At 46.7% G+C, this 19254-nt stretch overlaps 1 protein-coding gene across 3 annotated transcripts in view; it reads left to right on the forward strand.

Moving 5' to 3' along the window:
- The first annotated feature begins 375 nt into the window (after positions 1-375).
- PYGB (glycogen phosphorylase B) overlaps positions 376-19254 on the forward strand; it is a 60715-nt gene continuing 41836 nt past the window's right edge. For 2 of the 3 annotated variants that reach the window (XM_073889635.1, XM_025876983.2), the window contains exons 1-2: positions 376-743; positions 14527-14628. In XM_073889635.1, the coding sequence (XP_073745736.1) occupies positions 501-743; positions 14527-14628 (345 nt within the window). In that variant the 5' untranslated portion in view covers positions 376-500. The remainder of the gene's footprint in view (positions 744-14526; positions 14629-19254) is intronic. The other variant, XM_025876984.2, reaches the window with a different exon arrangement.

The raw sequence follows: 19254 nt of genomic DNA on the forward strand, positions 1-19254 counted from the left end.
CGGTCCCCAAATCCCGAAAGCTGCGACAGCAGAGTACGCCCCACCCCACCCCCACATGGCCCTGGGGGTGGGGAGCAGGCAGGGGCGAGATCAACGCTCCGACTCCCGAGTCCTCCTGCTCCTCCAGTCTCCTCCCCTCCTGCCGGGCTTGGCCATCTTGGGGGCAGGCCCCCGCTCTTGGTTGGCCTGGGTAAATCACTTCATCTTCCTCACCTATGAAACGGCACGCCCCCGCCAACGTCCGAGGACTACGACCTGGGCCAGCGACCCTGCCCTGCCTCTCTGGAGGCCCCGCCCCTCGAACCTCCCCGCGTCTCCAGAGGCCCCGGTTCACCGACCTCCCCGCCCCCCTCGCCTCTCGGCCCCGCCCCGGCACACCGCGCAGGCGCGGCCCGGGCTAGCTGCGTCGCCGCAGTGCCCGGTGACAGAGCCGCCGCAGCATCCTCGGTGTTCGCGTGTCCTCCCGGCTCTGCATCTTGTCTTACTCCTCCGCCGGCGCGATGGCGAAGCCGCTGACGGACAGCGAGAAGCGGAAGCAGATCAGTGTGCGCGGCATCGCGGGGCTGGGCGACGTGGCCGAGGTGCGGAAGAGCTTCAATCGGCACCTGCACTTCACGCTGGTCAAGGACCGCAACGTGGCCACGCCCCGCGACTACTTCTTCGCGCTGGCTCACACTGTGCGGGACCACCTGGTGGGCCGCTGGATCCGCACGCAGCAGCACTACTACGAGCGCGACCCCAAGGTGAGGCCGGGGTCACTGCGCTCATCCTGCGCGCCCGCTGTCCCCACCCCGGAAAAGGGCAGCCGTTGTGGCCGGTCTCCCGAGCTACAGGCCCCTATGAAGAGAGCAGAGCGACGCGCCTCTCTCCCAGAAAGACGCACGTAGGGCCCGTGCTTGCGGAGTGTCTTTAAGTTGAGCACGGCCACCCTCTGTCCGCCCCCGCAGCCCATCGGTGGTCCACGCACTGGCCTCTTGCCGAGGAGGATAGCCTTGGCTGGGGTCACGTCTCTCCCACCGCCTTTCCCCGGGGGTCTGCCAGCTTTGCACAGGCCTGGTCCGGTCCTTCCCGCCCTGCCACCCCGGGAGCAGAGCGGATTCGGGCGGTCAGGAGGTCGTCTAAGTAGGCAGATTAGGGTGTTGTCTACACTCGGCTCCCCGGGGGGCCTGGCCTCGGCATCCTCTGCTTAGGCGCGAGCCCGCAGACACTTTGCACGAAGATCTCGGTCTTGCGGGGGTCCGCTGCTCCCTGCGACTCCTGAGCCCTGGAGTCCTGGCGGAATTTTCCAGCCTGTTTCTAGCCGGGTGCTTCCGTGATGGCTGCAAGAGTCGGTGCTTCCTCCTCCGCTGCCCCCGCCCCCCACCTTTTGTTTTTCTGCAGCAGAGTGTGAGAGAAAAGGGTCCTGGAACCAGGCCTGGGCAATTTGGTGTTGTTAGTGGGTGAGCTCAGTCATCTGCAGGGAATTGTGGGGCTGTTTTTGGCTAGGCAGTAATCGGAAGAAAATCACTGAGGATGCCTGCTAAAGCAGGAGGGGTCAGGAGCTCAGAGAAGGAGCCCTCAAAGAAGGCTCTGTCTTTAATGATTTCCACACCTACCTTGAAGAACATTGTTGGGTTAAAGTTCACGGAGATTAGATAATTACAGAGATTAATTGTTACTTTTTATATTTTGCAGAAATTTATGCTTATGGCAGAAAAAGACAAAATAGGCCAAAGAAAAGTCACTGATGTGACTCCATTATTCTTAACCATATTAAATTGAAGGTGTATGTACTTTCAGATCCTTTTCTTAAATATACATACATGTGTATGTATATTCTTAAATATACATACACATTTTTTTAAAGATTTTATTTGGGAGAGAGAGAGCAAGAGAGAGAGCACATGAGAAGAGGGGAGGGTCAGAGGGAGAAGCAGACTCCCCGCTGAGCAGGGAGCCTGATGCAGGACTCCATCCAGGGACTCCAGGATCATGACCTGAGCCGAAGGCAATCGCTTAACCAACTGAGCCACCCAGGCGCCCTTCATACACATTTTTAAAAGTATATTGCATGTACAGTGTTGTGATTTTTCTATTTCATTCATTGACATTTGTAACTTTTTCAGTAGCTTTACAGGTTAGTAAATATGCTTCTCCAGTACCATTCGTAGTTTGATAGGCCTCTCATACTCTTGGCCACCCATCTGCTCTCAGTTTGGGGATTTTCTTCCTGCTCTTGACTGTAGAGAATATTGTCCTTTCCATGATATTCAGGTAGAGTGGTGAAGAAAGGACACACTTGCAGGCCTGAAGCCAGTTTGCAAAGATTTGATTTGCGGTATACACATAGGCAGTGGGTAGTTGCTTTGTTGATAGTATTTTAGAGTATTTTCATGAGGCATTAAATGTTTAATAATTGCTAAGAGTGAGATTGATTGCTTTTCCAAACTTACTCTGGGGCACTCTTTTTTCTAAAATAGAGATGGTAAGGAGGACAGATTTATTAGAATACCAATTGGGTTCCTTCACATTTAGTATGCAAGACAGCATAGAAAGAAGTGGCACCAAATGGGTAAAGCGGGTTTTTACAACAGGGGCTTAAGATGACTTTGCCAGGGACACTAGCCAAGAGGCAGTGGCTCCCCCAGAATCCTTTGCTGATGGCAGAGCTCTGGTTTGCAACATCATTTTTGCTGTCAGTGTAGCAGATGACAAGGGTACAGCTTTGCCTGCACACTCAAGGACATTTTCCTGGTCCTGGACCAGGACACACCCCAAAACCTTGCATTCCCATTAGAGTGTTTATGTATAATTAGATCCTGAAAAGGACAGTGAGGCTCAGGGATTACAGAAGGGACCTTTCATGAACAGAATTAATTCCTCTAACAAAATGGCTTTCCCAGTCCTCACGGAGAGGTTTGAGTTTTGGTTGTTTGCTGTGGTGACTACAGGCAGAAAGTTTTGTCTTTTAAAGAAACCACAGAGCCTGTAAGTGGAAGGTTGTTTGCCTGTTCTGGATAGGAAGGCCATTTAAAACGGAAAATTGGAAGTTAAGTATTTCAGTCTGGCTAATTCACGTTGAAAAATAAGCTCCTCCTCTCCTTTTTCTCTTTGCTTATAATGGGCCCGAAACAAGCCCCACAAGGGTCAGAACCTGACGGGAGGTAGGCTCCCAATAAAAATCCTGCATAGCTGCACCCCAGCCTGGGAATGACCTCGGGGACTTGTACCACTGCACTTCTGACTGGGGTAGCTGAATGACCTATATTTAATAAGTTAGAGTGCTTTTACTTAATTTTTTTGTCTTCCAGACAATTATGCAAGTTATGATTATTGGAGGAAAAATTGGAAAACATAAGCCGGAAGGAAAAAATTAATTTTAATCTCTCTCAACACCGAGTAATAACATGATAAATGCTATAAACATTTTGTGTCCTACATCTTTTTTCTACACTGGTAGCAACACCGCTTTTATTACACAAAATTGTATCGTGGTGTACCTATTGTTTCAGAACCTTTTAGCCTTCTATTTTTGGCAACAGCAGAAACAAATGAAACTTGTGCTCAGAGAAAGATTTTTCAGGCAACTAGCGTGGCAAGTCAAGTCAAAAAACCTGGCTAAAATTGAGATGTTGGCGGGTGGCAGGAGGCAGTGCTTAGTTCTGAAGATGGTTCAAGGATTCTCTGAGGTAATGGCAAGGCCAGGAGTCTGGGATAAAACTCCAGAGCTGGAATTCCACCCTGAATTCAGGAATAGGAAAGAGCTGGATGGGGAGGGATGGCTTACATGAGTCCAAGCTCCTTTTAGTCCTGGCTTTACCATTCCGTCTGTGAGACCTTGGACTTGGCTGGATTTCTTAATCTTGCTTGGCCTCCGTTTTTTCATCTTTTAAAATGGAGGGTGGGTGGGTGGAACGAGGTAATCCATTTCTGAGGTCCCTCGCTATGGTAAAAAGTTGTGGCTTTGTGTTTGCTTATAAAATGTTTCCATTTTATATTGACATTCCATCTCTACCCTAAAAGAATCAGAGAATGCTTAAGCAAGGCATGACACAGAAGGTTCAAACTAATAGAAGACCTCAAAGAGAAGGTTGGGGCCAGAGAGTAAGGGTAGAGAAACAGGTTGCATTCAAGGGCAAGGTCAGGACACAAAGTGCAGATGTAAGTTCTGGCAATCAAAGCAAATGGCAGCTCATGTCCACTTATGGGAGTCATGGGATCTCCGTGATAATTGCTAGAATGAGCAGGTGTGAGATATCTTCTATGGGATTTTAAAGTGGGTAGTGTAGAATGAGGACAGCTGGCCTACTACATCCAGGCAGTGGATGAGTCTGTTTACTAATGCCTCTTTGCCATAAGCTCATGGCATAGCCATGATGGTAGATTAAGGAAAGAGAGCTCCACCATGGACCCAAACTGCAGTCTTAAATATTTCTAATAAGATAATCATAATGAATACGATTAATCTTAGGGTTTGGCTGGATTCAGGAGTTAAAGGAAGATGATCTAGAGCAGTGTTTTTGCAGCCTTGGCTGCCCACAGCCTCCACTTACAAGATTTTCTTTTACTGATTGGACGAGCCACTGGAATCTTTTTAACACACCCAGTTTTGATATGTTTCCACTTGTCTTGTGAAGTTGACCTTGTATCCCATGGGCAGGCTTCCCTGATACCGCTCAGTTATTTTCTCTGGCTAGAAGCTTGACGATGGACAGATGTTTTGTGTTGCTGATTAACCTGACAGCTCGGCAAGTGGAAGGTAGGGTTAAGCCATCATTTTATGAGATTAAGAAGCCTCTCAGAGTGTGTGCTATGATTTTTTGAAGAAGACAGTTTGGCTCTGCTCTTAAGAGCTGTGATGGTTTATTTACTGTGTCACCTTGTCTGGGCCACAGTGTCCAGAAATTTGATCAAATACTATTCTGGATGTTTCTGTGAAGGTATTTTTTTAGATTAACATTTGAGTCAATGGACGTTGAGTCAAGCAGATTACCCTCTGTAATGTGGGTGGGCCTCATCCGATCAGTTGAAGACCTTAATAGAACAAAAACTGATACCCCCACCCCCCACGCTCACCCTCCGCAGCAGGAAGGGATTCTGCCAGCCGACTGCCTTTGGACTGCAAATGCAGTCCTCCCTCCCTCATCAGATTTTAGTCTCAGACCTCCACAATTGTGTGAGCCAATTCCTTAAAATAAATCTATATATATATCCTCTTGATTCTGTTTCTCTGAAGAACTCTAACATCAGGGGCTGGTATTAGATGGCTACAAAGACCCTTTGTATTTTTATGAAATATCGTAACTGACCTCGCTTCTGAATCCCAGACCTTTGTAAATGACTTTTTAAAAAATTCTATTTTATATGACATCAGACTTAAAAGTTGCAGAAATAATACAATAAATTCCCTTTCTTCATGCAATTCCCAAACATTAAATATTTTAACACATTTCTTATGTCTCTTTATATATTAATACATTTTTTCTCTGAACCATTTCAAAGTAAGTTGCAGACTTGATGCTCCTTTACCCTTAAAAATGTAAGTGTGTGCTTCCAAAAATCAGGGAGACTCTGTTAGACAAACACCATGAATGAGTAAACCCAGGACATTCACACTGACATGGTGCTGCCACCTCTGGATCTCCTATAGCTTTGCCAGTTGCACAACTAATAAGAAATACAAATAAGACAATTGGGAGAACTTTATGTCTTTTCAGATTGTACCTAATTTTTCTTTTTTTTTTAAGATTTTATTTATTTGAGAGAGCGAGAATGAGAGAGAGAGAGAGAGAGCACATGAGAGGGGGGAGGGTCAGAGGGAGAGGCAGACTCCCCGCTGAGCAGGGAGCCCGATGCGGGACTCGATCCTGGGACTGCAGGATCATGACCTGAGCCGAAGGCAGTCGCTCAACCAACTGAGCCACCCAGGCGCCCCCCTAATTTTTCATTAAATCAAAGCTTTAAGCCATTTAGAAATCTGCACATTCTGAGACAGAAGCAAATCAGCAACAGACAATAACTGACTTTTTTCCTACCTTATTACAGGATGGGGTTCTTAGGACACAGTAAAGGGGGGCGCCTGGGTGGCTCAGATGATTAAGCATCTGTCTTCGGCTCAGGTCATGATCCCAGGGTCCTGGGATCGAGCCCCGCATCGGGCTCCCTGCTCCTTGGGGAGCCTGCTTCTCCCTCTGCCTCTCTCTCTGTCTCTCGTGAATAAATAAAATCTTAAAAAAAAAAAAAAAAGACACAGTAAAGGGAAGAGAAATGAACACAAATTTAGCAAGGTAATCAGACTACAAGAGAAGTTTGGTCAACCGTGTCTTGGACAGGATCTCCTGGTGTAGGAATTATATGTGATTTCAGTTCTAGCTGAGTGTCTTCTTAGCCTTGAAAGATTTAAAATGGAAGGTGGAAGTAGCTCAGTTAAAGTGCTGACTAGGACCACACAGGTTATAAATCTACTTCGGCATAGTCCAGATCACTTCACATAAATTGATTCAGCTCTGGCTTCCCTGGCTTTGATAAGGAGACTTGCATGATTGGCACTGGGTGGGAGTGAGTAGATATTTTGTAGAGCTTAACAGCATGGAAGGCAGAAGGCAGGGGAGTGTAAAATGTAATGTCATGGAGCACAAAGTAAATCTGTTCCCTGCAGAGCTGAGTGATCTCTGTGATCCCTGTAAGTTCTTAGATTCTATTATTATATTTTACGGTTTCCAAATTGACTTTGTAAACAGACCTGTGTTCTAGTCCAAGGTACCAGTACCTAAAGTGAAAAAGGAAATCCGTAATCCACATTGAGACAAAAATCTGCCAGTTACTCATAGGAAGCCAAGTTTCCCTGGCACTTAATCCTAAAAGAAAGTGCTTGAGTGTGACTTCATAGATTGGGAGTTTAAGAGATGAGATAATAGGGGCGCCTGGGTGGCTCAGTTGGTTAAGCGTCTGCCTTCAGCACAGGTCATGATCCCAGGGTCCTGGGATCGAGTCCCACAGCAGGCTCCCTGTTCAGTGGGGAGTCTGCTTCTTCCTTTGCCCTTCTCTATTTTCAAATAAATAAAATCATTTAAAAAAGAGAGAGAGAATGCTCAACATCCTTATGGCAAACAGAGTAGGGGTTTCATAAAGCTGTTTTCAGTGTGACCCTCCAAAAAACCCCTCTGACACAGCAGAATGGGTGCTGTGACATGGCCAGTGAATACTAGGACGAGCCTCAGCTGTGTGGTGGCAGGGTGGGGTGGGGACAGACTGCTGCCCCCTAGCAGTCTCCCCTTCGGGCTGGCAAGGGCAGAGTGGCCCTGGTGCCTTTGGAGAGGCTGGGGAGCCCACCAGAGCTGGCCTCTTGTTGGGTCGGTGGTCTCTGTCTGGCAGGGAGCTGGCAGTCTGCCCTGGGGGCCACTCTGCTTAGCCATGGCGAGGTGGCAGCTAGCGTGGGAAGACGAGGCACAGAGTCTGGTAGAGAAGGGGAGTGCTGCTGTCTTCTCCTGGGCGCAGCTGACACGTCTCTGGCCAGAATCTGGTTCTTCTCGGTGAAAACATTTGCCCCAGTCTGTGTTTTGGTGCCCTGAATGTTGGAGAAGTTCTTTTTTCCTTTTCCTGCAGAGCGTTTAGAGCCTTCTGTTAAACAAAGACTCTCAGCAGCCCTTTTGGCGAGGGAAAAGAAATTGGCAGTCTGTAAAAGTTCAGTTCTGTTATTGACTCTCCGTCGTGTAAAGAGAAAATGAGGCTCTGCCTGTTGCTATTCAGCTCCAGCTCCACAATTCGAGTTCCTTACTTCCTAAATTGTGTTTAGGAGATTACTGTGTTGTGTAGTATTTGTGTTGCGCATCCTTTCATCTCTTTATGTCAGGGAGCTTTATGTTTTTCTGTGATGTTACCTATCGGTATAGGCTATGCAAGTAATAAATAAACCCAATTGAAAAAAAATGAGGCTGCCTCTAAGCCACTTAATATGTGTTACAGTGGTATTGCAAGAAGGGACCATACAAGAAAGTCAACAGCCCAGCTCAGCACCCTAGGCGGCAGGCCCCCAGGCTGCTGTAGAGGGGTTAAAGGGGTCCCTGTCTCTCTCAGGCTGAAGCAGGAGAGTGTCTGGTTTTTCAGCCAGCACTCCTTGAGCTGGGCGTCCCTGTCCACAGTTGCACAGATGGTGGCTGGGGAAGCTGGGGGGTACGAGGGGTGGAAAGATGCTGGGCCAGGCCTGGGGTGACCCTGGTCCCGTAGCAGCAGCAGCAACAGAGTTTGGGGACACTGAGGAGCTGGCCCTTTGCAGGTGAGCCTGCTACGCTTTTTCTTATGCCAAGCCTGAGCCCTCAGGTGGTTTTGTCCAAAATTGCCACCCTGCTAATTAGGTTCCATTACTCTCCCTGAAAATCTGGCCTGGCAAGGGGACCAATATTGCCTGAGTTCAGAGCTAGCCCTTTGTTATATTTAGGGTAGACATGGTGTTTCTCAGAGAGGTGAAGGGATCTAGGCCACCTGACTGGCCAGGCCAGGAGCCAGGATTGGACCTGAGCATGCGCGATTCAAAAGTGTGTGCATCTCCTTGGGCCGTGCTGCTGGCAAGCCTACTTTAGTTTGCCTTTACTCTGAACCATCTTAAGGAAACTGGGGAAAACCATTTCAGTACATTTGAAGAAATTATAAAAGTTCTTAGAACAAATTACACAGCAACACCAGAAAACATGCCACAGGTCAGAACGCAGAGTTCCAGCTGGGCAGATGAGCAGTGCCTGCCGTAGAGCCCCCTGGGTGGGTGGTATCCAGGGAGCCCCAGTGTCACTGCTTCTGCTCCCCTCTTATGCAGAGGTGCATTGGGAGGCTCCCTGGAGCTCTTTGCAGAATTAAATAAACTACAGAGCCCTTGACATCTGTGCTCAACTTGGGAGGAGAAAGAAAGACTGAAAGATTTTAAGATGAGGCCCAACATTTTATGCCTCGGTACCCATCCCTTACAAAAAGATAATCAAGCTGTTTCACGGTGCTAGTTCAAAGTTAGAGACTTTAGCAGAGATGGAACTACAACTACAACTTTAAGAATACATGTTTCTGTGGGGCTCCTGGGTGGCTCAGTCGGTTCAGTGTCCGACCGTTGATTTTGGCTCAGGTCATGATCCTCAGGGTCACGAGATCCAGCTGGGTGTGGAGCCTGCTTGAGATTCTCTCTCTCCCTCACCCTCTGCCCCTCCCCACATTGTGCACGTGCACATGCGCTCTCTCTATAAATAAATAAAATAAAAATACACGTTCTAGTTAAAGGCAACATAAAAACGTCTTGATCATATTCCTGAGTGCCAACTTGTTAAGAAGCCTCTTGGGGAGAACCTCAAAAGTAGTTACAAGGGGGAGAAGCAAGCCTTCATGTATACAGAGGAACAGGACATGATTGTGCTTGAAACCTTCACTCACACTCTTCTCAGACAGCTGGGTTTTGTTGGGCTCTGGTGTTCTCTCCGGTGGCTAAGCCCTGTCTGGAGGGAGGGGCGGCGCAATGCTATGGAAACACCATATGACAATAACTCAGTTCAAGTGCAGAGTAAATAGCGTCTGAGAAGAAGCAATGGGCCATGAGCAGTGGTGACAGCGGCTGTCCTCCGCGTGGCTGTGGATTCACTCACTGCGCTGCTGAGTTTGTGTCTCAGGAAAGTGAGGAAAGTCTGTCAAAGACAGAACTTGGCATGGTTTTTTTGTACATATGCATTCTCTTTGAATTGGTAGATTCAGCTGTGTATGGAAAGTTTTCTTCAATTATAGTGAAAAAATGTTTTTAATGTTTTATTCGGGTCCTTTCTTCAGGGACACTAATCATGCAGATGTTAGGTAGTCTTTGGATTCCATATGGATATTTTCCTCTCCAATCTTTTTCATGCTTCTCCCACATTTTGTTCACTTTTCCAGCCAGGTCTTTGTTTCCAGCCTTGCCCCTGTTTTGCATTTAGTGGTACCTCCATTTCTATGGCGGTTTTATCACTTATTTATTTTTCTTCCCAGGGCTTGGTGCTGTCCTTTTGTTACCTTATCAGTGTTTCTTGACATCTTGGATTAGTCTGTACTAACAAATTGTATTTGTCTCTTGATAAATGCTGGGTGTTGTTTGCCCATTTTATTTCCTTGTTCTGTTTTCCTGTTTTATTTTTTTATTATTTTTTTTTCCATGCAGCCTCAAAGGGGCAAGTTTTCCTGTTTTAAATTTCAGGATGTAGATCCTGAGTTCTATCTCCCTGAGTGGAGGGAATTCTTCCTGAACTAGCTGTTTGCAACTGGATAATGGGGCAGGGACCTGGAGGGTATGTGCAGCCTGGAGGGAACAGCCCTTCCTTGGTCCCCAGATTTATGAGTGTGTACATGTTTTTGTGTGTATCCACATGTGTGAGTGCATGTGTGCAAGTGCGTGAATTGTGTACAGGTGTGAGTGCATGTGAGTGTGCATGCATGCATGTGCCCATGTGTGGCTGTGTACACGAATGCATGCATCTGTGGGTGTGTGTGAGTGCACATGCATGTGAGTGTAAAGTGCTTTATCCATTCCTCGGCTTGAGAAAAGCAGAGGCCAGCAGTGGACAATCACCCTTGTCCTCCCCTTGCAACTTGGTGGTTGCCAGGTATGAGAGCCAGTTTTCTAATTTAGTTCTCCCTGTTCTGACTTCCCATCAGTGTGTTTTAGGGAAAAATGGGCAGAAGCATTTTTATTCTATCATCTTTACAATTGGAAGTGTTCTACTTAATGTACAACATTTATTTTACTGTACTCTGTCAAAATTTTGTACATTATTTCTACTATTTTAGGTATATATATATTTTTAAAAGATTTATTTATTTATCGGACAGAGAGCATGCACGGGGCAGAGAGGGGCAGAGGGAGAGGGAGAGAGAATCCTCAAGCTGACTCCCTGCTGAGTGCAGAGCCCAACACGGGGCTCAATCCCAGGACCCTGAGATCATGAACTGAGCCGAAATCAAGAGTTGAATGCTTAACTGACTGAGTTACCCAGGTGCCCCTAATATTTTATATTTTTTGGTAACAGCTTTGAGATAAAAATTCAGATACCATGCAATTCACCCATTTAAAGTATACAATTCAGTGGTTTCAGTATATTCACAGAGTTGGGCCATCATCACCACAGTCAATATTAGAACATTTGCACTACCCCCAGAAAGAAACTAACACCTTTTAGCTATCACCCACCCCAAACTCCCTACCTGCTCCTAGTTAGGCAGCTACTAATCTACTTTCTTTCTATAGGGTTATCTATATTTTATAAAGGGAATCATATAATGTGATCCTTTGTGACTGGCTTCTTTCATCTAGTGTAATATTTTCTAGGTTCCTTCTTATTGTAGCATATATTGGTACTTGATTTCTTTTTTTTAAGATTTTATTTATCTGACAGGGAGACAGCGAGAGAGGGAACACAAGTAGGGGGAGTGGGAGAGGGAGAAGCAGCCTTCCCGCTGAGCAGGGAGCCCGATGCGGGGCTCGATCCCAGGACCCTGGGACCATGACCTGAGTCGAAGGCAGACGCTTAATGACTGAGCCACCCAAGTGCCCCGGCACTGTGTATTTTCTTTACAGAAATGTCTGTTCAGATCCTTTGCCAACAAACCATTGGGTTGTCTTTTTATTATTAAGTTGTATATATATTCTAGATACAAATCTCTTGTCAGTTATATGATTTGCAAATATTTTCTCCCATTCTGTTCCTTCCCATCCTTTTTACTTTCTTCATGTTATTAAAAGTTTTTAATTTTGATGAAGTCTAATTTATCTGTTTTTTCTTTTGGTGTCATACAAAAGAAACCATTGCCTATTCCAAGGTCATGAAGATTTACTTCTGTGTTTTCTTCTCAAAGTTGAATGGTTTTTTACATTTAGATCTCTGATCTACTTCGAATTAATGTTTGTATATGGTGTGAGGTAGGAGCTCAACTTCATTCTTTTGCATGTGAATATCCAGTTGTCCCAGCACCATTTGTTAAAGAGATTATTCCTCCGACTGAATTATCAGGGCATGCTTGTTGAAAATCAGTTGACCATAAATGTGAGGGTTGATTTTGGGCCCCTATTCCATTGCCTTGTGTGTCCACGCCTATGCCAGTACCACACAGTCTTGCTGACTGTAGTTTTGTAATAAGGTTTGAGATTAAGAAGTGTAAGTCCTCCAATTTTGTCCTTTTTCAAGATTGTTTTGACTGTTCCAGATCCTTTGCATTTCCGTCTGATTGATCCACCTAATCCATCTAATGAATCAGTTTATCAATCTGCAAGGAAGCCCGCTGGAATTTTGACAGGGATTATGTTGAATCTGTAGATCCATTTTGGAAGTATTGCTATCTTATCAGTGGTAAGCCTTCCAATCCATTGACATGGGTTATCTCCATTTTCTTTGTTCCCTTGCCTGTGTATTTTGCAAATTGGGAGCCCCTTTCTACCTTGGCTCACCCTCTGAAGCTGCTTCTTGGTTCTGAGGAGAATTGTCTAAAAACTGCTGCATGAAAGTGTGATATAATGGTATGAACGTGGCTGTAAAAACCCAGAGGGCGACACTGCTGAAACTGAAACTGTGCAATTTTCTCAAAAGGTTTCTGGTCAGCTGTTGGTCAGAATTCTAAATAGGGTATAAAGACATATAGTTTAAGAGGGTCACTGCACGGAATGCGAGTCCGAAAGTGGCTCAGGCAGGTTGCCCTGTAAAGACAGGACATCCCAGTAAAACCCTGGCCAAGAAGCCCTGCCGACAGTCTGTGGAAAGTGAATTCTCTCCCTGCATTCTGCAGCAGGGAGAGAAGCTGATGTTTTTTAAATTGTATTTTGAAAATTTTAGCCTGCTGGAAAGAGAAAATCATAGTCCAGTCCAGTCCATACTTCCCCATGGATTCACATCTGAATCCGAGACACACACACACTCATCATTGTGCATGTGCACACAGTCACAGACACACCCCTTTTCAAGGCCTGGTTTTGCTTTGTAACTTTTTATTTAGGAGCAAGAGTAGATTTGCAGAGGGTCACAAAGATAGTGTGGAGTACTGTGTCGCACTCTCTCCTTGCATGACCATAGCACGGTTATCAAAATGAGCTCGCACTGGCTCAGCACTTTCTTCGGATTTTACCACTTTTTCCTCTAATACTGTCTCTGTCTCTGGATCACATCCGGGGTCCCCTAGTTATTATGTCTCCTTAATCTTCTCCCATCTGTGATGGTTGTTGGTCTCTCCTTGTCTTTCATGACCTTGGCAAATTGATGAATGACCCTTAGATAGGGGCCTGTGCAAGGCTCTTTTCTGATTAGTCTGGGTGCGGTGCTTGGAAAGAATACCACAGAGCACCTTCTCATCACAGCATATCACCATAACCTGGCACTGATGGTATTATCCTTGTCACCTGAGGAAGGTGGCACAGCCAGGTCCCTCGCCTGTGAAGTTATGGTTTCCCGTCCCAGACTGTTTAGTAGATGGGAGTCACCCCAATCCAGCCCCCCTCGGGGAGGGAATTGGGCACCACCCACTGGGGGGAAGGATATCAGAATTTCCGGACATTTGTTAACACCACCATGGTAATCTATGAATACTGTGGGGGAGACGTTGGAGGCCGGCAGATACCCCGTTCGTCTGGAAAGCTGTGCCCTCCGGTGTCAGGCTCCAGCGGGGGCTGCTGTCCGCGGCAGTCACATTGTGCGGTGCCCGGTGGTTTTCTCTCCCCCTCGTTCCATCTGCGTACATTCACTGGAATTCTCCCGTAAGGAACATTTCTCCCTTTGTCCCCATTTATTTTCCCAGGCTTTACTTTTGATGGCAGGAAGCAGCATGGAGTCCCGCGTAAGAGCAAGACTCTGAGGGCCAGAGTGTGGCTCAACCACTGCTGCCTCAGGGCCCACTGGGGGGTTGTGAGGAGTAATTGGTACCACTCATGGGAAGGGCTTAGAACCCCACTCAGCCCCCAGTGAGTGTGGGTGGCCCTCCTTCTTGTTTACAGGGACTGTCACATATCCCAGTCCCCCTGAGTCAGGCAGCAGGCACTACCCAGACTTGGGCCCAGGGGAAATGGATGTATCCATCCATCCATCCAGTTGTGTTGACTGGGTGATGTTTACTGAGTACTTAATGTGGGTGTTAGAAGCTGTTAATACTTGAGAGTACTCCCCCGTCACAGGGTTGTTTTATCCTGTGTTAGAGAGGTGAAGAGGTCATTTACTCAAGGGCCCATGGTGGGGAAGAGGCCAAGCTACGTTCAGACCTGGCTCTTTCTATTCTGGGAGCCTTATTCACCAGCGCTGCCCTGCCCTGCCTCCTGCCATCTGGGGGAGGCCAACTTATATCCAGCAGGGCACTGAGCAGAGGCTCTGCGGTAGAAGGGTCCTGAATGCTGCCCTTGGAAAGCTGAAGTTGGCCAAGGCTTGGCATAGGGAGTGAGCCCATTTGGGGGTGTGTGGGTAGCCCAAATGAAACACCTAAGGAGGTGCTCTTATGAATTTGCTCATCACCCTAATCTTCCTTGTGTGCGGGGATGGAATACGAAATCTGAGATGCTTTCTTTTGCCTCCTCAGCGCATCTATTATCTTTCCCTGGAATTCTACATGGGCCGCACACTGCAGAACACAATGGTGAACCTGGGCCTTCAGAATGCTTGTGATGAAGCCATTTATCAGGTATGGGACCCTGGGGCCTGGCTGCTGGGTAGCCTCTTGTGGCACACTAAGTTTTAATCCAGGCCCCGCAGAGGTGAGCACTGACGTTGGGATTTGTTGCCATCTGGGGCCAGGTGTGACTTATGGCCTAGTCTGTCCTACACAGGGGAGAGTGGGTTGGTGGGTGACACCCCTTCTCAAGGGGAAAACATAAGGATTGGATGGGAAGCTAAGGCATGAGTGTGTGAGCACGGGATTGCATTGTGATGCTAAGGTTTCGAGGCTTCTAAAGGCCATTGCACTCCTCATACCCACCCCAGGGGCAGATTTACCACAGGGCAGAAGTAGTACTGTCCCATTGCTTGTCACCGTACTGAACCTCCTGTCCCCTCTTCCACCCCTAGACAACTTCTTGTGTTCATCTTACCCTCTAGGTATAAAATTGCCTTTTCTCTCCAATCAGAATAAAAACTGTCTTTGCTTTTAACAATTATCACTTGGATGCTGATTCCGTCCACAGTTCATTTGTGGTTTTAGAGCGTAACTGGAATCCATCATGTCTGTTTTCTGTCTCCGTACCCCCCTCCCTGGACACCATCTTCCTCCTGCACTGCACACTCAGTGTACAATTCTTAGGGTATAGATATGCAGCCCTCCCACCCTCCTGCATGAGCATAGCAGGGTCCTCACCAAAGTCATCCCTCCCCTAGCACCTTCTGCTCTTTTTGCTTTTGTTCAGTTTTGGTGTGGGAGACGCTCTGGGGGCCTTATTGGTAGCGGCATGGGAGGGACCTCACGTGAGTCTCAGGCAGCCTCACATTTCTGGGGCTCCTGTCTCTGTCCACAGCTTAGTGGAGAGGAGCTGCTGGGGCCAGGTAGTTTCAGTTGGCAAAATAAAAATTTGGAAAAAAATTTGACTTCCCAAAATGGGAATTGTATCCTCAAAATTATCTAAAAAGACTGGAAGGGAAGATGGTGATGGAATAGGAGGATCCTAGGCTCGCCTTGTCCCATCAACACCTAAATACCCCAGAAGTCAACCTGAAGACTGACTGAAAAATTCTACAACTAAAGGGAGAAAAGAGGCTACATCAAAGAAGGTAGGAGGTGTGGAGACATGGATGGTTTGGGAGAGAAACGGATCATGGCTGCGGTGGTGGGGAGGGAGCCATGATTGCAGAGAAGGGCAAGAGACGGACTAGCACACAGGGGAGCACACGGGGAAGACGAACCCCCACAGGAATTGACTTGGAAAGTGAGAGGGGCCAAATTTCATGACTTCCTGCAACCAGCGGGGCTTACTTAAAGCCTGGAGTTTTAAAGGTCAACAGGCTTGGCTGGGGTAGAACCCAGGGACGTTGTACTGGTATTGGAGAAAAGGCGGGTAAACAGCTTGCAGACATACAGTGTGGAAACAGCTATCTGAAGAGCACCTGGGGCACACAGTGCGGAGGTTATTTGCTCATCTCGGAGCATGTTGCAGAGAGGCAGCATTCACAGAGACCCCTCTGAGAACTAAGGAACTGGCAGGCACCATTTCTCTCCCCTACCCCTCAGCAAACGCACAGGACCACCTGGGAGACCCGGCACGGTGCTGACACTCACTAGGTAACTTACTTACACCAAGTCCCACCACCCCCACCCCCACTCTGGTGGAATTGCCCCTCCCAGTCATGCTTGTCTCAGTCCCAGGGTGTTGGAGCCCCTCTGCCAGGAGACTGACCCAAACCCCTGCTCACACCATGTCTCCTGTTGTGGGAATTTGGGGGGACCTCGGTTTCAGCAGTGGTGTAGATAGGTATCATTTCACAAGCAGACGAGAGCACACCTAGTTAAGCAGACCAGAGCACACCTAGTCAAAACCGGCCACATTTGGGCCAGGGACTAAACACTACCCACAACTAAGAGAGTCTCTGCAGATGACTGGCCTGAAGGAAAAGTGGCCAGGACCCAATAGCAGAGTGCACACAGCACACACTGGAGACACTCTGAAATGCCAGGTCCCAGGGAACATGGGACACTACACCACAGAACACTACAGAACCTCTTCTTCATAAAGCCATTACCCTCAAGAATAGGAGACGTATCTGGCTTTCCTAACACATAGAAACAGGCATAGAGACCTAGAGAAAATGAGAAGACAGAAATTTATTCCACATGACAGAACAAGATAAGGCCACAGCCAGACATCTAAGTAAGACAGATAAAAGTAACATGCCTGATAGAGAATTTAAAGTAATGATCATAAAGATACTTGCTCGACTTGAGAAAAGAGCGGAAGGCCTCAGTGAGACGATTAACACGGAGATAAATGACATAATAGACATAAAGGGTTCAATATGCAAAATGAGAACGATGCTTTATGGAATGAACAGCAGGTTGGAAGAAGCAGAGGAATGAATTAATGACTTAGAACACAGAGTATTAGAAAGTAATCAAGTTTAAGAAAAGATAAATTATACAAAGCAGGAATAGACTTAGGGAAATCATTGACTCCATCAGACATATTATATAGATCCCAGAAGAGAGGGAAAAGGGGGCAGAAAATTTAATTGAGGAAATAATACTGAAAACTTCCCTAATGTGGGGAAGGGAACAGATAACCAGATCTAAGAAGCACAGAGGGAACCCCCCCAATGGAATCAACAAAAGCAGATCCCCACTAAGGCATATTGTAATTAAAATGGCAAAATGTAGTGATAAAGAAAAAATAAAGCCGCAAGACAAAAGAAGATAGTTACATACGAGGAAAAACCCCATAAGGCCTTCAGCAGACTTTTCAGTAGAAACTTTTCAAACTAGAAGGGAATGGCATGATATATTCAAAGGGCTAAATGGGGAAAATCTTTAGCCAAGAATACTCTATCCAGCAAGGCTGTCATTCAAAATAGAAGGAGAGATAGATTTCCCAGACAAAAAATGAGTTCATGACCACTAAACCAGCCCTGCAAGAAATATTAAGGGGGCACTTTGAGTGGAAGGGAAAGACCAGAAATGACACTATGAAAGTAGGAAACACAAAGCAGTAAAAAGAACATTTCAGTAAAAACTCAGTCAAGGAACTCACAAAATAAAAGGATGTGAAATATGACACCATATACCTAAAAGATAGGGAGAAGAGGAGTAAAGAGTTGGTCCAAACTTAAACAACCATCAACTCAATATAGACATATATGCAGAAGATGTTATATAAAAACCTAATAGGGGGCACGTGGGTAGCTAAGTCGGTTAAGCATCTGCCTTCTGCTAAGGTCCTGATCCCGGAGTCCTGGGTTCGAGCTCTGCATTGGGCTCCCTGCCTGGCGGGGAGCCTGCTTCTCCCTCTCCAGCTCCCCCTGCTTGTGCTCACTTTCTCTTTGTCAAATAAGTAAATTCTTTTTTTTTTTTTTTTTTAAGATTTTTTAAGATTTTATTTATTTGACAGAGACATAGCAAGAGAGGGAACACAAGCAGGGGGAATGGAAGAGGGAGAAGCAGGCTTCCCGCCAAGCAGGGAGCCCAATGCGGGGCTCGAACCCAGGACCCCAGGATCATGACCTGAGCCGAAGGCAGACGCTTAAGGACTGAGCCACCCAGGTGCCCCAAGTAAATAAAATCTTAAAAAAAAAAAAAGCTAATAGTAACCACAAATCAAAAACCACTAACAAATATGCAAAGAATAAAGAGAGAGAAATCCAAATATATCACTAAAGAAAACCAGCAAACAATGAAAGAGAAGAAAGAAAAACTTCAGAAACAACCACAAAATAAGTAATAAAATGGCAATAAATACATAACTATCAGTAATCTCTGAATGTAAATGGACTAAACGTTCCAGTGGCTCAGTCAGAAGAGCATGCAACTCTTCATCTTGGGGTTGTGAGTTCGAGCCCCATGTGGGGTGTAGACTTACTTAAATAAATTTTTAAAAAAGATACAGGGTAGCAGAATGAATAAAAAAACAAGACCCATGTATATGCTGTCTACAAGAGACTCATTTTAAACCTTAAAGACACCTGCAGATTGAAAGCAAGGGGATGGAGAAACATTTATTGTGCAAATGGATGTCAAAAGAAAGCTGGAGATACAGTACTTCTCTCAGACAAAATAGATGTCAAAATAAAGACTGTAACAAGAGACAAAGAAAGACACTATATAATAATAAAGGAGACAATCCAACAAGAAGATACAACCATTGTAAATATTTATGCACCCGATGGGAGGGGAGCAAGATGGCGGAGGAGTAGGAGACCTAGATTTCGTCTGGTCTCAGGAATTCAGCTGAATAGGGATCAAACCATTCTGAACACCTACGAACTCAACAGGAGATCGAACAGGAGAGTAGCAACAACTCTCTGAACAGAGAAGCGACCACTTACTGGAAGGTAGGGCGTGCGGAGAAGTGAATCCGAGGCGATATTCGGGAGGATAGACGGCGGGGGAGGGGCCTCCGCCGGCCGCTTCTGGCAAGTGCTAGAGCCGCGGAGCACAAAATCGGACCTTTTAGAAGTTGGCTCGGCGGAGGGACGTCGCTGCAGTGGCTAAGCAGGGGGTGGAATCCTCCCGGGACAGTGTCGTCTCAGGACCCTTGGGGTCACGGAGAGACCGGGGGTGCCTGAGTGCGCCAGAGCTCCCAGGTATCAGAGCGGGGAAGCCGGCTGCAGAGAC

This window comes from Callorhinus ursinus, unplaced genomic scaffold, assembly GCF_003265705.2.
Source record: "Callorhinus ursinus isolate GAN/ISIS: 27379988/994484 unplaced genomic scaffold, GSC_fseal_2.0 scaffold111, whole genome shotgun sequence".
Classification (NCBI taxonomy): domain Eukaryota; kingdom Metazoa; phylum Chordata; class Mammalia; order Carnivora; family Otariidae; genus Callorhinus; species Callorhinus ursinus.